We start from the raw sequence: 18289 nt of genomic DNA on the forward strand, positions 1-18289 counted from the left end.
AAAGTTTTTCAGTGAGTTTGAATTGCAAAATTGTCTCTGATCTTCTAAATATATTTCTGTGATCAATCTGATAAGCTGAAATATTTATAGGCTAGGAACCACTGGGAATAGCTTATGCTGCTGTTATTCACATTCAATTTAGGCACTAAATATTTTTTTTTTATCATTGATCTAATCCAAATGAATTCATTCTCAATAAATTAAAGCTACTTAAAAAACTTTATTTTTTGTGTTTTAAATAAAATTTAATGTCACAAATATTACATATGCTTTGTAAAAACTTCAAAATAGGACTATGGAGAATAAAGTGAAATTTATTTTCCCTAATCCTCAACTCCTTTTTCAGATTTTTTTTTTCTTTTTGGGTCACATCCGGTGATGCACAGGGGTTACTCCTGGCTGATGCATTCAGGAATTACTCCTGGCAGTGCTTGGAGGACCATATGGGATGCTGAGAATGGAACCTGGGTCGGCCACGTGCAAGGCAAATGCCTTACCCACTGTGCTCCAGCCCCCTTTCTCAGATTTTTTATAGTATACTTTTACTTATGTACATGTAAAGTTATTTAAGATCTTATTATTCTCTAACTTTGCAGGTCCTTTTCATTGATGTAAATATGTGAATACAGAAAAATATATAAACAAATAGTAATAAGAGTATGTGTAGCTGTTCTGTAATTTGCCTTTCTTACCTATTTTAGATAATCATGTAGATATCAGTTTACATAGATTACGCTCATAAAATTTCTTTTGGTGCACTGCAATTTATTCTTTCCCAGAATGTTTCAATTTTGTTGGCTGTTGTTTGTTTGATTTTGGGACATACCTGACTGTGCTAAGGGATCACTCCTGGAGGGCTTAGGGGACTCTTTTTGTGCTGGGGATTGAACCCTGGTTGGCTGAGAGCAAAGCAAACACCCAATCTGCTATATCTAATAATCTCTGGCCCAAATATCTCTATTTTTCATTTAGTCAGGAGTCCTCTTCTTGTCTTCCTCAGGTGTGAAATTTTTTTGGCTTTGTTTTTGGGCCACATCTAATGGTGCTTGGAAGTCACTCCTGGCTGGACTCTGGGGGACCATGTGAGGTCAGGGTTTGAACCTAGGTTGGCCCCATGCAAAGCAAGCATCATGACCCCTGTATACTATCTCTTTGGCCTAAGTTACAGTATTTTATAAATTTTTTTGCAGGTACCTGATGAGATGATTTTTTAAAAAAAATAATTTATTTTTTTAATTGAGTCACCGTGAGAACAGTTACAGGGCTTTTAGGATCAAGTCTCAGTCATACTATGATCAAACACCCATCCCTTCACCAGCGCACACGATCTACCACCAGGAACCCCAGCCTACCCCCCTTCTCACTCCCCCTCTGCCTGTGTGGCAGATGATTTTCACTTTACTATCTCCTTACTTTGATTACATTCAATTTTCGACAGAAAACTCACTATCATTATTTGGAGTTTCCCCCCAACAGTCAGATCTGTCGGAATGGCATCATTAGATCATATGTTTTCCATTGTTGATAACAAAGAGCATATGATGTTGCATGGGTATGAAAGTATTAAGTCCAGAGGTATTTCTGCCAGCGGCTGCTGCATTCTGAGATTGGTTTGTGTGCCTCTAGGATCATGGCTGTTCAGGAGCGGAGGAGCTGTTCATGGGCAACTGATCAGGGTCTCATTTGGGCAGGAGTTCTGCCCCCCCTCCCATCCCGAGATTCTCCATGTGCCCCATCACTGCAAGCTCCTACCTCTCTGTCCAATTGGTTCAGAACGATGGTGGTCACCATGGGGAAAAGGCCGAGGGACAGAAACCCTTCTCCTCCTGGGGCTGCATGGGGCCATAGCTTAGTTCACAGTCCAGGAATATATCTATGGAATATATCTATGCTGGAACCAGCTGCTATGTTCCGAGATTCATTTCTGTGCCTCTGGGATAATGGAGGCTCAGGGTTGGCAGAGCCGTTCCTGAGCATTTTTTTTTTTTTTTTTGTATATCAGGAAAGGTTGCACGGCTGCACGGTTTGGAGAGATATCCCAATCCCACATACCAGAGCCATGTTAGTAGAAACTCCGTGTCACCGGGACTCCATCTGGAGAAGGCAGAGATGCTGCACCTTCTCTGTCTGGCACCCCGGTGTTGTTGGCCTGGTCTGGGGTCCAGAGCATTCTCTGGCTTGCGGTGCTCGCCAGCCTGTATTCTTCACTGCTGGCTGCTGTGGCAAGATGGCACTGAGGGTGGGTTGAGGGTGTGACTTCCTGCAGCAGGGGCGGGCTGGAAGCTGAGCTGGAGCTGCCCCGTTCCAGTGCCCTCCCCCACAACCCCCGCAGTTTGGAGATGTCCCAGTCCCACATACTGGAGCCATGTTAGTAGAAGCTCAGTGTCCCTGGGACTCCATCTGGAGAAGGCGTGATGAGATGATTATGTGGTGCTTCTTTGATCTCAGAAATGAGGAAGAGGAGAACATTACTTAATGTTTTCCTGCCTTATAAGTTTTAGAATTAAGATGAATCTAATATCAGTCACATTTGTATCTTATTAAATCTTCATTATTAAGTTGTGAAGATGAAATGAGGCAATGCATATAAAATGTTTAAAAAGCTGGTAGAGGACCAGGGAGATCGTTCAACTGGCTGAAGTAAATGCTTTGCACGTAGTGTGCTGTGAGTTTGATCCCTGGCATCGCCAAAGACTGATGCAAAACCAAAATAAATAACAAGTTGGCGTATAGAAGGGACTCAGTATCAGCTTATTTATTAATAAAGCATTGAGCTTTTTGTTCTCATCCAAGGTGAGTTTTTGTTCTCTTACGTGATAGCTATAATGTGAGAGATAGTTTTTTAGTTCATTTGTCTCTTGGCTTTCATCTACACACTTGCCTGTTCATGTTTTCTTCTGTAAACACTTGGTTTGGGAGATAGGAAACTAGGCAGTCATATTTTCCTGACCTCCTGTTTATCTGGATGCCAGACAGCCTGCCTCAGGATAGCACTTGCACTCATTTAGAAGGTGGGATGAAGATGAAACGGACAGAAATGGTTGGGATTTTGGAGGCACCTCTGGTAGTGGCCCCTGAGTCAGCTCTGCTACAGTTGCTGTTGCTCTGTGGCTGGGTGTTGGGCCTTCAGTGGGGACTGTCGCTCTCAGCAGCAGCAGATGAGAGCTCCCTCATTCTCAGTGGGTCCTGTGGGCTTCTGGCTCTGGCTCCGAGGCAGTATCCCAAATACAGAGCTATTTAGAACCCAATCCCAATTTTAACGTTTTTCTCGAATTCATTTAAAAAGCACTGCATTGGGGCCTGGAGAGATCGCACACAAGGCAGAGCATTTGCCTTGTACATGGCTGACCCCAGGTTTGATGCTTTCCAAATGGTCTCCCAAGCCCACCAGGAGGGATTCCAGAATGCAGAGCCAGAAGCTACCCCTGAGCACCACCAGGTGTGCCTCCCTTCCCTCCCCCCCAAAAGTGCTGCATCACTGATAAAACATTACTAAATCAGAAAAGTTATCTAAGTATTTTTGAGAGATTTATTTATTTATTTTTTTCTTTTTGGGTCACACCCGGTGATGCACAGGGGTTAATCCTGGCGTTGCACTCAGGAATTACTCCTGGCAGTGCTCAGGGGACCATATGGGGTGCTGGGAATCAAACCCAGGTTGACCGCATGCAAGGCAAATGCCCTACCCGCTGTGCTATTGCTCCAGCCCCCCGAAGAGTTATATTCTTTAGAGAATCATGGACACTGGTGATTATGGTAAGAATGAGATTCTGAACCTCAGAGTTTTAAGTTAACCACTATATTTTATTCATATTTTATTTTATATTATATATTATATAGATAAAACTCATGCTTGCCTTTCTTTTTTCTTTCTTTTAAGAAAATTATTTAAATTTATTTTTTGCTTTCTGGGTCACATCCAGTGGTGCTCAGGAGTTACCCTTGGCTCTGCACTCAGGAATTACTCTGGAGTTGCTTGGGAGACCATATGGGATGCCAGGGATCGAACCTGGCTGCATGCAAGGCAAACAGCCTACCCATTGTACTACCTCTCTGGCCCCAGCCTTTATCTTTTCATTCACATATTCTCTCCCTATTTCTAACATAAATGTCAAGTAATTTTAGCATTGAAGTCATCAAAAGTATGATAATAATAATCTCAACTCTAGATGATTGTTCAGAAAATAATAGTCATGATTGTTACAGTATAATCTTGTGATAGTCATTTACAGTTAAGTCTCTATATTCTGTTGTATATGATAGTAGGAATAGGTATAACTGTCTAGAATTGTTTCTTAATGGCCCCCCTTTTTTTACTAGTGAATCACTGTGAGGTAGTTACATACTTACAAACTTTCGAGCTTGTGTTTCAGTCATACAATGATCAAGTACCCATCCCTCCACCAGTGCCCATTCTCCACCACCAATGATCCCTGTATCCCTCCCAGCACCCTCACCACATCCCTGCCCCACCCCACCCTGCTTCTGTGGCAGGGCATTCCCTTTTGTTCTCTCTTTTCTTTTGGGTGTTGTAGTTTGCAATAGAGGCATTGAGTGGTAATGGCCCTACTTAATGAGCTTTAAGAAAAGCTTTGTTGTGGCGACTGGGAGTCTCACATTAGGTTGTGGTGCTCACATACTTTCACTGTGATGCTTGCCATACTTGTGCACTTTAGTTGTGGCCTGGCACATACCTGGTTCTGTGCAGAGCATTGAGATGGCACATACTTGTGCTGCTGGGAAGCATGAGTGGCTCACTGGAGGATCACACAGGGCTGGTGTTGTAAGGCAGGCGTGCTGCCACTGAGCCATGCCACTGAGCCTCTTTCTTGTCTTAATGACTGGATCACTGAATTATTTTCAGTGGTAGCGCTGTTGCACTGTTGTCCTGTTGTTCATTGACTTGTTCGAGCGGGCACCAATAACGTCTCCATTGTGAGACTTCTTGTTACTGTTTTTGGCATATTGAATACACCACAGGTAGCTTGCCAGGCTCTGCCGTGTGGGCGAAATATTCTCGGTAGCTTGCCGGGCTCTCCAAGAGGAACAGAGGAATCGAACCTGGGTTGGCCTTGTGCAAGAAAAACACCCTACCCGCTGCACTAATGCTTTAGTGGTAAAGCTGGTTAAAGTGAAAGGGTGAATGCTTTGATCAGTATGTGATGGAGCAGATATACATTCCTGCTTTCCTCAGTTTGCAAGTGGGGTACGAAAGTAATGCAATGCTTTGCCACAGATCACCAGATGCAGAAAAGGGGGCTGTGTCTGGGCTCCTGATCGCTTAGCAACTGTAAATTCTGACAAAGAACATAGGCTTATCCAGGTGTGGACACTTTGAATATGGTCTTAGTAATCAGGCAGCATAAAGTGACATATATTTTGGAAACATTTCTTTTTAAAAAGAACATTTATGTCTTGTTATCATGTATAATGCAACACGCATAAAACCCTACTGAGTTTCACATTTGCAAGGAAACCAGCATTGCTGTAGATTAGTGCCAGGGCAGAGAAATGACTCTATTATCTTTGTAATTCTAATACTGTGCCTCACAGGGGAACTTCATCATTAAGAGTGAGTTGTTATTCTCTTGCAGATGCTTTCTACACAGGCATTGGTATATTAAATCAGAGGGAATTGGGAATTTCCACAGGGATTTGGGAGTTACTGTTTAAAGATTTCAGGTTCACTTTGATCTGAAACATCATGAATATATATTTTGCTTGTTTTTGTAGATTGTATTCCTGATTTCGTACCACTAGTTTTGTTTTGTTTTGTATTTTTTTTTTTTTGCTTTTTGGGTCACACCCAGCGATGCACAAGGGTTACTCCTGGCTCTTGCACTCAGGAATTACTCCTGGCGGTGCTCAGGGGACCATATGGGATGCTGGGAATCGAACCCGAGTCAGCCACGTGCAAGGCAAACGCCCTACCCGCTGTGCTATTATTGCTCCAGCCCCTCCACCAGTTCTTTAAGCACCTCTCTTTCTATGTGAGATGACCTCTTTACTTTATATGTCCTCTTTGGTGGTGAAACATTAATCTTATTTTTCTCCCTATGCCAAGAGCAGTTGTATTCATTGCTATCTCATAGTGTTGTTTACTGATTATCTTTACAGTTTATAACTTTCAATTGAGTACATGATTTACAAAGACTAAATATTTTTAAATTTCATGTGCTGACATCTTGTATGATATCTGTGTATGTTGGTATACAATCAATCACTGTATCACTGTATCACTGTTATCCCGTTGCTCATCAATTTGCTCGAGCAGACACCCATAACGTCTCCATTGTGAGACTTGTTACTGTTTTTGGCATATCGGATATACCACAGGTGGCTTTCCAGGTTCTGCTGTGTGGGTGAGATACTCTTGGTAGCTTACCTGGCTCTCCAAGAGGGGAGGAGGAATTGAACCTGGGTCAGCCGAATGCAAGGCAAATGCCCTACCCGCTGTGCTATCGCTCCAGCCCATGCAATCAATATAAATGAATATATGTGTTCATTGTGCATAATGTACACATTATTTTTACCCTCAATTTGAAAAGAGTTAAGCTTAAAAGCAGTGTACAAATTATAAGAAAATTCGGAAGAAAAGAGGATAAACTGGCATCAGCATTAATTCTTGTCTTGTTTCTATAGATGAACATTTATTATAAATATAAGAACATTTGCCTGAGGAAATTTTATAATATAAAATAAAAATCCATCTGAGTACAAAATGTATCTTTTAATTTTTGATCTTGAATATATTTCTTCTTCTTCATTTCTTTTTTGGTTTTTGGTCTGTACCTGGAAGTACTCAGGGCTTACTTCTGGCTTTGTGCTCAGGGATCAATCAGTCTGGCAGGGCTTGGTGGACCATATATTGTTCCTAAGATCAAATCCCAGTTGGCTACATGCAAGGCCTTACCATGGTACCATCTCTCCAACCCCAGATTTCTTATTTTTCCATTTAATTTTTTTCTTTTTCAAAGCACATGGCTTTTCACTGAGTTACAGCCCTTTCTAAGTTCTATATACTCTGTTAAAAAATATTCGATGCTGAATGGTTTCTCTGTGGGTTGCTCTTTAGTGCTGAGAATGTAGTCAACAAATGGTAAAATAGAGTTGTCTCATTGCCACTGCTATAAAAATAGAAATCTGAAGTTTGACTGTCTGGTGCTTTTTTAGTTCATGAATTTTTGTACTCTTATTTTTTTTCTTCTCTTCTGAAAAGTACATGGGCATGGAGAGAGAATGCTGAAAGAGTGATTTGAAATAATTTGAGATAATAACAACTCTCAGTTATGTCAATGGAATTAAAAAGTACCTGTGTATAACTTGCTCCACAGGTGGTTTGCTACACTAGAATAAATGGACATTATTAAAACTATTCTTAATACCCTGCTTCAGGATTAAATTTATGCAAATCTAAGGGGAGATTTGTTTATTTTTTTTTTGAGGGGAGGATTGTTTTTAACATGACTTTTTAAATCTACTTCTCAGCATGACATTTTTTGATGGAGGATAAAGTATTGTTTTCTGTGTTATTGCTTAATTGATTGTTAAAATAATGAGGGCTTATCCTGGGTAATTAATTTAACATAATGAAGCAGCCCTTCTGTGGCAACTTTTCAAAGGAGGTGGCCAAGATGCCAAGCCATTTCTTTTGTTGTGCCAGCCCTTTAAGTTGTGTGTGCCAGGGCTTTGCTAATCATCAGCTGGCAGCTGATTTACAATGCAGAAATGGCTGATTTCTTGATTGAATGGTGGCCACTGACAGTAGGCAAGTGCCTGCTGATTTCATGGCTTTACCACTGGATGCTGTGTTGCAGAGGAGTTGATGATGGTAAACTACCTACATACTACCTTTGGCATGTCTACCAGATGTCATCAGCATCATTATCTACCCTCATTTTTGTTTAGTCACTGAGAACTATTGCATAGACAAAATATAGGATTCCAGTTTACTGAATCTGTCTTCCTCTTTGTCTTATCGTTTGTCTGACTACCTATCCATCTGCCCATTTACTATTTTTGGACTTGGGAGAAACCAACAGGGCTCAAGAATCACTCACTCCTGGTAGTGTTTGGGGGCACTGTATGTGGTGCTGGGAATTTAACCTGGGTCAGGTGTGTGCAAGTGCTTTAATAGCTCTATTATCTCTCTGACCCCAATACTGGATTCAAACCATCACTGGGTAAATTGGAATTAAGCTCTGAAAAATACTCTTTTGAATTGAGTGTGGTAAATTTCTCTGGAATAAATTTTCAGATAATAAATATTTTAAGTTCAATTGCTGTAGGGCAAAACCAGCCAGAGACAGTATGGAAATGAGTTGGAAGTGGCTGTGTTTCAATAAAATGTTTACATAGTCTTAATTCACGTACACAGACCTTAATGCACACTGAAACTTGTTAGAATCCCATCCTACACCAATAAAATTGAAAAGGAATAATACTGTTAGTTATGAGTAAACAATCCACTATTACTCCTAGAAATCATATAGCAAACAGTGTTTATTAATATTGTTATTGCCATAATTTGAATTAATAAGTGACACTAGAATAGGTTACTTAAAAGCTAAACTTGGCTAGTCCAGATACAAAAATATCCGATTCAGTCTTGTTTGTGTAGTACACAAAAACTTAAATATTGCTTTGAGGGCTGAAATTTTCTAATACATCATGTCTTTCAGTTTACTTTAATTGTCTTCTGCTTTGTGGCTTGCCCAGAAAAGTATTTTTTTTAGGTTTTATGATTTTGTTTAAAAGATTTATTTAAAATAATCATCTTTCTCTGATATAAACATTGTCTATAGAAATGTCATTGGACTAAAATGTTTAGAATACCCCAATAAAAGAATCTTATTTCTTTTATTGCAATATTAATAATTTTTTATATTTAATAATTTTAAAATAATTTAAAAAATATCTTTTAAATAATTGCAGTATTAAATATGGTAGTTTAAGTATTATATTTATAAGACAAAGCTATTTTTGGCATGAAAGCATGTTTATTAAATATATTAGTAAAAAAAACATTGTGGAAAGGTTTTAGACTGTATACAGTATGTTCTGATTTTATAAAGACAAGAGAAATGCACGTATCTGCATTTGTATTCTTGCATATTGTAAATATCTGAAAAGTTACTGAATAAGTGTTACTAATTTCAAGTAGAAAAGATGAACCTGCCTAGTATGGACAGAAAAGAGTTATTAAAGCACAGTAATTAGTTCAAATCTCTGGAGTGCCACAGAACTAATCTTATAGGCTAGTCACCTTGATACTAAACCCTAAAGATCCACTTCATAACTAGTTTTTCAAAGATGCAGTAGCCACCATCAGTGGATATGAAATTGCTGTCTACATCATTTATACTGTTGAGCCTGGACCTGGATCTGCTTCCAATGTGACCCATATTCTAGAATAGATTTGGGATACCTCTTGCTTTTTGAATCATTGGCTTCTAATTGAATCTGGGTGCATTTGATTATAGGATCCGTGTTTTAAGCAGTGGAAAGCTGGGAAAGATAATGTGTGAATCTTGGTACTTTGTGGATATAGGCCATGGGTCATTTCCCAAATTGAGATGAGAATAAAAATGTACAATGCCAGAAATAATGAAAGCTGGCCTCTGCAGATACTCAAGTAATTGTTAGCATTGAATACTTCTGACAAGAGTTGGAAATCTGATTTGGGACTACAGGGTTACCTTCATTTTCTTTTAAAACATTTTATTTTTTTTATTATAACACCATGATTTACCAAGTTGTTCATAATACAGTTGTTTCAGGTATTAAATGTTCCAACACCAGTTCCACTATCCGTGACCTTCTCTCCACTGATGTCCCCAGTTTTCCACCCATCACCTCAGCCTGATCCCTTTACAGGCACAAAAAGTTTACTTCATATTGTTTGTTACAACCCCAAAGCAAATGGAATTATCAAAACTTAAATCACTAAAAGTCACTTTGTGATAATTGTTATATCTCTCAGTGGTGTTACTGAAGTCATGTCTGAAGACTTATTGGGCTGGTTTGTGCTAGTTGAGCCTTCTGTGTCATTGTTTTCACTCATTGTGTTTGGTGGTCTTCTATGCATCTTTCCCCATCAGATTTGCTGTGATTCTACTGGACTGACAAAATTATGAAATTCAGAGGTGTCACGTGACTGTGTGGTGGCACCTTGCGGTCTAGCAGCTGTGGAGCTAGAACAATTTGGTGGCGTGGCAGCTTGATGATGTTCAACTGTGGAATTGTATTGGGGGGTGTCAGATGTTACTGCAGTTGCTGTGCCTTCAGGAAGGGGAACCTCCTGCCCTCATTCCAGAAAGGTCCCGGGGATGTCAACCCAGGCCTGTTTACCGGGAAGGTTCGGCATCACGTTCTTTTCGAGATTAGTTGTGGAACTGGGCCATTTCTCTGCCAGCAAGATGGTGGGTGTAGTATGGGCTGCTGGGTTTTCTGATTGCAGTGTTGTGAGGTGGGGGACAGCACACAGGCACTTTCATTTTTCTCTTTTGCTTCTCTATGCTCTTTGAATTTCCATGTATCTATGACATACATCTGTGACATCTAAATCCATAAGTTTCATACACACCTATGTGTATACATGTATATATCTCCCTATACCTCTGTTTGTGTCTGTTAATCATCTCATAAAATGATAGAAAATGGGGAAAAAGAACAAAAGGGAACACTTTCACTGATAGGAAAAATGGTAAAAATTGAGAATTGAGACAGTCTTATAATAGGGTAATTTGTCAACTTTAACCTTAATTTTAATTTAAAATATGATTTTTGATATCCTCTTGGATTTAATTAACCCCATATTGCATGTACTTGGTTGTGAGAACAATGAAATCGTTTTCTCTGGATTGCCAGCAGTTTTTCATTTTGGCCTGCCGAAGCTGATTCAGTCTATCTCCTTGAGACTTGCAGGATTCAAATTTGAAAAAAATATAGGTATTATCAGCAGTTATGGTTGAAAAAGTGTCAAAAAACCAAAAATATAGAAAAAGAAAAAAACTCAAACAAACCTTATCCTATGTATTTGTGCATTTTTAAATGTCTGGAATTTCCTCCTTGGTAGAGAAACTAGTTAAAGAACTTAATTTAGTTAAATTTTGGTAGCTGTATTGCTTTATTTATTTATTTATTTATTTTTGCCTTTTGGGTCACACCCGGCGATGCACAGGGGTTACTCCTGGCTCTGCACTCAAAAATTACTCCTGGTGGTGCTCAGGGGACCATATGGGGATGCTGGGAATTGAACCCAGGTCGGCCGAGTGTAAGGCAAATGCCCTACCTGCTGTGCTATTGCTCCAACCCCTGTATTGCATTTTTTTGTGGGGGAGATTTCAAGTATTGCTCAGGTCCTGGTAATTCTTGGCTAAGAGATTGGCAATTGCTAGGGCCTGAGGATTTTGTACTGTGAAGGCTGATGTTGACAGAGACCACCAAGGTCATACCTGGCTGTGTTTGGGGCCTCCAGGACTAACCCCAGTGATGCTCCTTGTGGTGCTGGGGATTGACGTAAAGCCTCATGAATGCAAAGCATGTGTTCTAACTCCAGTATTATCTCCTGACCCGTAAATTCAAGAAAAAATCGGGGGTGGGGGGGGAGGTGGCCCCGGGTGCTGCTCCTGGTGATACTTGGGTCAGCAGTGCTGACTATAGGAATCAGTGCTTGGGTCTGGTAATATGGAGCTGCTAGGGCCTCGTGGTTCTGGGGGCCACCAGTGCACCTAATTTGGGACTGGCAGGGGAAGGGCATGGGCTTTGGAGATTGAACCTGGAGATTAGTGCAATGAAGGCAGCATGTGCATTTGTCCTTCTCTCCAGCGTCTTAAGCTCGTTTTGAAGATGAGTCTTAGTTTTATATGAAAAGTTGAAAGATAATATAAAGCTTATAGACAGTTTCCTATTATCAAATCTTATATTGGTATAATAAATTTGTTATATTAATGGACTAATATTGACACATTATTGATGAATGTTGATAATGTCAATATTAATTTTGACATTAATAGTGTTAACTGTCACAATGATAATAAATAAATTATTAATGATAGTTGATAAAATATTGACATATTTTGTTAAGACCTTCCTAATTTTTCCCTAAAATATACTTAATTCCAGGGTTGCTGATAGACTTTATTATATATTTTCATCTGTGTTATAATGTCATGGGTCATGTAATAAATGTTATTTGTTTTACAAGTTCTGTGAAGCTTCAGGGAAGGATAAATAAAAGCTTTAACACAGTGTGCTTCTTACATTCTTTTGTGTACACATGTGTCATGAGAAATTAACCTTTTGTTTCTTTCCTTGTTTCATTTTCAGTGGAACAGGTTCCAGTGGAACCCTACAACATCCCCCTGTCTCAGGCTGAAGTCATACAGGAAGGGAGTGATGTGACTCTGGTTGCCTGGGGCACCCAGGTCAGTAACTGTTGTACCATGTGTTGTCCCCATTGTGCTTGGAAATTTTCATTTTTAATCTTGGTACAGTGAGGAATTGATGGTCTTTTGTATGTCTCAACTTTAAATCTAGTGATACATTTGTAACTGGTACTGATTTCTAATCGAGGGTGGGGGTGCCATTTCATCATATTTGTATATACATGCATTTGATGAATCCATACAAAATATATTGCATTTGTAAAAATGTATTCATTAAAAATGTTTCCTTTGGAAGCACACATTACAGACCCCTACTGCTGTAATGGAATTACCGTCTTTTTTCATCCCATTTGTTGCAGTTCTTTATGGTGGCCTTACTGGCTGTATGAGCGGACTAGACACAGAATTCTATGCTTTTTATTTCTGCAATCAATCTCACTTATCTACGTCAGCTTTCCCTGGTGCTTGTCACATTGCTCTACTTCTTTTTTTTTTAAATTTTTTATTAGAGAATCACTCTGATGTACAGTTACAAACTTATGAACTTTTGTGTTTGCACTTCACTCATACAGTGATCCTTTACCCATCCCTCCACCAGTGCCCATTGCTCTACTTTTAAAAGAGTGAGCTCAAGACCATAGGCTTTTGAGTCTTTGCTCCTTTTACAATAAGTTTTCTGGCATGACTGTAGTCACTTTTCGCTTGCTTTTCTCCTGTTCCAGGTTCATGTGATCCGAGAGGTGGCTTCCATGGCTCAAGAAAAGCTTGGAGTGTCATGTGAAATCATTGATCTGAGAACTATAATACCTTGGGATGTGGAGACAGTTTGCAAGGTATGACTGTAATGTTGGCTGAGGATCCTGATTTCAGATGTACTTTGCAGAGTTGTTTTGAAATGCTAAATTTGTGAGTATCTTCCAATGTTTTAAAGTTTTAATATTCAAACGTGCACTGTACAATTATTAGATTAATGCTCAAGGAAGCAACTAGCTTCAGGTTTTTCTTCCATAGTTTCTATGTTTAAAATATTACAAAATTGTGTCCTATATGCTTTGGTTGAGCTGTGTAAATTATTGGAATAGTGCAAATAACTTTTCAGGGATGGTTAACTTATTGTGTTTTTCACTTCTGATTGGTTTGAGTCAGATAAGCTAGGTCTGAGATAGTCAGCTGAATGGCTGAATTCTGTTTTTTTCTCCTTTCCAGAAGTAATGGAGATGAATTATTAAACTAAAATCATTCTAATTATTAAACTAAAACCAACCAATCTGGATATTTTTAATACTAGGATTATAATTTGAATGCTATGACGTAGGGTTCTGGCTGCTGTGATTTATAGTTTTCTAAGTAGCTTTTGAACTTTGATCTGATTAGATTGACCTTGTTCTTTGTTAAATTCACACAGTTCACTTTCAGTTTGGTTTAGTTCCCCAACAATTTAGTTTTCATTGTTTTCAACTGATACTTTTTGTATTAATGTTTATATAAAATAGATATTCCCTACTGAAGTTTATGTAAAATCAACTTTATTTACTTCACTTTCTAGTACAATAAATGAATTGTAAGATCTAAAAGGTATTTTATTTCACACCTGCTATATTTTGTTTGCTTGTTTGGGGGCCATACCCAGTGATACTCAGGGCTTACCTCTGGCTCTGCTCTCAGGAATTACTCCGGGAGGTGCTTGGGGACCAGATGGGAAGCTGGATATCAGACCTGTGTTTGTTGCATACAAGGCCTATCTGCTGTACTATCTCTCCAGCCTCTACATTTGCTTTTTTTTTTTTTTTTTTTTTTTTTTTTTTTTTGCTTTTTGGGTCACACCTGACGATGCACAGGGGTCATTCCTGGTTCTGCACTCAGGAATTACCCCTGGTGCTGCTCAGTGGACCATATGGGATGCTGGGAATCGAACCTGGGTCGGCCGTGTGCAAGGCAAATGCCCTACACACTGTGCTATTGCTCCAGCCCCTACATTTGCTATTTTTAAGAGCTTTGGCATTCTTATACATTAAAATGTATAAGATAAAATAATAAATAGGCTATTGGGATATTTATGTGAAAATAATCTTCAGCTACTACTATTCTAAAAGTGTAAAAAATGTGTAGTGTACAATGTTTTAAAGTGCATATTGTTTGTAATTAGTGGAAAGATTTGATATTTGTTATTGTTAATGTCTGTAGACTTACTTGATATCCACATACTTGACACGGTTACAGACACTTCAATAATATTCCAAACTGTTATATTTATTTTTGTCAGATGGAATCAGATGGACTTTGTAAAAGTGATATTTTTTATAGGCATTTCATATAAATTCAGATAATAGTTTTTCTTTCTGTTTTTTTTTGGGGGGGGTCACACCTGGCGATGCACAGGGGTTACTCCTGGCTTTGGACTCAGGAATTACTCCTGGCGGTGCTCAGGGGACCATATGGGATGCTGAGGATCGAACCCGGGTCGGCCGAGTGCAAGGCAAACGCCCTACCCACTGTGCTATCGATCCAGCCCCCAAGATAATAGTTTTTCTTCCAAAGAATCAAAAATTCCAAAATATGGTTAAATTGGAGCCATTTCTTCAAAACAAACTTCTAATTTACAACACAAGTTTTCCACTTATCCGTTGCTTTTAATTATAGTTTGATTTTTCTTTTTTTGTGAGGAAGACCCGTATCTGATGGTGCTCAGGGTTTGTTTCTGTTAAGTGCTCCCGAGTGCCTTACCCTTGCCTTACTTTTCCAGCCCTATTTATAGCATAAATGGTGCTTCTGTGTGGAAATGTGGTGTTTTTATCTTTGCACACTAGCTGGTATATGGTTGGGGAAAAAACTTTAAAAAATTTTTAAATGTGGTGTGCTCCACCAGAAAGTGATTTTCTGAACACAGAGTAAGTTCTGAGAACCACCAGCTGTGACTCAAACAAACAACAAGAACAACAACAACAAAAAACCCTTGGTATACTTCGAAAAAAGAATTTGTGATGATTATAATGGAATATATAAATATTAAGTTTTTATATGTATATACATTTATAAATATGGTCATACATATAAATATAATAACACTCTTAAGTTGGTAATTGATAACAACTTTAGGAGACATAGAGGAAAATAGAAGAGGGAAGTTATTTGCATTTATATCTATACCAGTTTGCTCGCATGACACTCCCGTTTTATTGCAAGTCACAGGTTACAACTTTCTATGATCCTGCATTGTGAGTCTGTTTTCTTAGGGTTCTGTGTTAATGTTAAAGAGGAGCAGAATCTAGAGAAATTTATTTTATGAGAAAGTGGTGCATCAGACTTGTGACTTGGTAGCCTCATTATTTAATTTTGTGTTGTTATGTAACAAGTCTCACAATGGAGACATTACTGGTGCCCGCTTGAGCAAATTGATGAGCAACTGGATGACAGTGATACAGTGAGTGATGCTTTCATCATGTCATTTCTTATCATGTCATTTCATCCTGTCATTTTTACCATTTAGTAAACTGGAAGCGAGCTTGTTATTTTTTGATCACTTTGGGTTTCTGTGACTCTTCATTGCTGATCAGTATAGCAGCTGTTTTTCTTTCATGTGTCAAAAACCAAATTTTTTGACACTAAGCATCATTTCTACTATACATTGATGCCTTTAAAGTCCTGTTGCTGAGTGACAGTACAGTGGGTAGGGCATTTGCATTGCACATGTGGTCTACCTGGGTTCAATCCCCAGCACCCGATATGGTCCTCCATCCCCCACCAGGAATGATCCCTGATCACAGAGCCAAGAGTCATCCCTGAACACCACTGGGTATGTCTCAAAAAGAAGTCCTGTAGCCAAATACACATTAAAAATAAAAAACAAAAAACAAAACCACAATTAAACCTTTCTCCTTCATATTTATAAATGCTGCAGTAATCACTGTGTTTTTATATATTTTGTGGTTAGTACTGTTTTATTGATTATTTTTGTTTTACGATAAAGTCAGATGCCTTGGCTTTTAAAATGAAATATTTTAAGCTCAGTTCCAAAATGCACATTTCGTACTAATCAAGAAAAAAAAAACTGCAAAACCGAACATTTCCAAAATAGACAGTAGTCTACTGTGCACAGTAAAGTGACTGGGAGTATTGAGAAGTTGATTAATAAAATCTAAATTTAACTAGGTTTTAAAAATATAATAATAAGCCTTGAGACATTGTTTGAACAATCTAAGCATCAAAAGTTGCCTAGGGACAAGAGAAAGAAGTAGTTCAAGGTTACTCAGGGGAATTATAAAAGAACTGAGTGACCCTAAAAATCATAAGTAGTTTAGTCCCTCAGTTCTACTTTATTGTTGTCATATTTGCCATACCCAGTAGTGCTTAGAGGCTACTCCAGGCACTTTGCTTGGGGGGGCTAGGGAGGAGATATTGTTCAGGTGTGCCTGGAATTCAGCCTTGTCTTTTTGCGAGGCAAATGCTTTAAATTTTGTCACTTAGTTTGGAACCCAGCATTAAAGAACTAAGGCAGGAAGGCTTAGGAAACAACAGTGGACTAGAAAGTCTTCATTTTTAAGGTGCTTTGTAGAAAGACATTCTCTGGCGCCTGAAGGTATGGGTATGGTAGAGTGACTTAAGGATGTCAGTGGTGAGAGTTAAATTTCCTGAGGTAATTAGTAAGTGGATACTGATATTCTGAGCAGCTTTTTACTTGGTAGGGCCTGCCAACTGAGTCTCAACTAGTTGCTGAGTAATACGTGGACATAGAGCCCAAATTTCATGGGGATGCAGTGACAGAATCAGAAGGTTAAGGGTTTGGAAATATTTAGTTGTCTCCTCTCAAGATGCTTTCCAAACTTGAAAGCTGTGTATGGGGAGCTAAGCGGGAAATATATGAGAACCCAAGCCACATCACTCAAGACTACAACGACAAAAACCAGTCGCACTTTCATTTGAAAGCTGAGGAAAGTTAGGTCTTAGGATTAGAAACAAACCAGAAGTAGATTAAATCTTCTAAACTCACAAGACAGCTTCTCCCCTTCTCAGTTCCTCACTGGGCTAATGTAATTTATCTTCTGCACTATTTCTCAGCAGAATGAGAATCAGACTTACCATCATCTGGAACCTCTAAGATGAATCAACATTCTATTGAAAAAAAAAATCACCCAATACATAAGGAGTTGGAATTTTTAATTAAAAAAAAAAAAGAAGAAAGCAAATACTTGAAAGCAAAATACAGGTGATCCTGATAGTAGAGTTAGTTGACAAACACTTTATGGATAATGGACAAGCTTTTAAGATAGTAGGAAAACTAGATCAAAAGAGGTAGGAAATGGGTGCCGGAGCGATAGCACAGTGGGTAGGGCGTTTGCCTTGCACCTTGCATGCGGCCGACCCGGTTTTGATCCCCAGCATCTCATATGGTCCCCCTAACATCGCCAGGAGTAATTCCTGAGTGCAAAGCCAGGAGTAACTCCTCAGCATCGCTGGGTGTGACCCAAAAAGAAAAAAAAAAAAAAGAGGTAGGAAGGTGAAAAGAGGTAGGAAAGTGTAGAGTTAACTTAAAGAATTGGTATGTGTTATGTATGTGTTTATGCATTTGGATCAAATAAACCTTGTAGAACGATAGAAATTATGGCAACTCAACTGATATATAATACAAATATATGATAGCACAGTGGTAGGGTGTTCACCTTTCACGCAGCCGACCTGTGTTCGATTTTTCCATCCCTCTCCGAGAGCCCGGCAAGCTACTGAGAGTATCGTGCACACACGGCAGAGCCTGGCAAGCTACCCGTGCGTATTGGATATGCCAAAAACAGTAATAATAAGTCTCACAATGAGAGACGCTACTGGTGCCCGCTTGAACAAATCGATGAGCAATGGGATGACAGTGACAGTGACAGTAGTTGATAGTTAATGAATTTGAAGGGAGT

At 39.0% G+C, this 18289-nt stretch overlaps 1 protein-coding gene across 1 annotated transcript in view; it reads left to right on the top strand.

Moving 5' to 3' along the window:
• Window positions 1-18289, top strand: part of BCKDHB (branched chain keto acid dehydrogenase E1 subunit beta) — a 201268-nt gene that overhangs the window by 54515 nt on the left and 128464 nt on the right. Inside the window, exons 7-8 of the mRNA XM_004610118.3 lie at window positions 12331-12428; window positions 13112-13222. Of these exons, the coding sequence (XP_004610175.2) occupies window positions 12331-12428; window positions 13112-13222 (209 nt within the window). The remainder of the gene's footprint in view (window positions 1-12330; window positions 12429-13111; window positions 13223-18289) is intronic.

Source organism: Sorex araneus, chromosome 4, assembly GCF_027595985.1.
Source record: "Sorex araneus isolate mSorAra2 chromosome 4, mSorAra2.pri, whole genome shotgun sequence".
Taxonomy (NCBI): domain Eukaryota; kingdom Metazoa; phylum Chordata; class Mammalia; order Eulipotyphla; family Soricidae; genus Sorex; species Sorex araneus.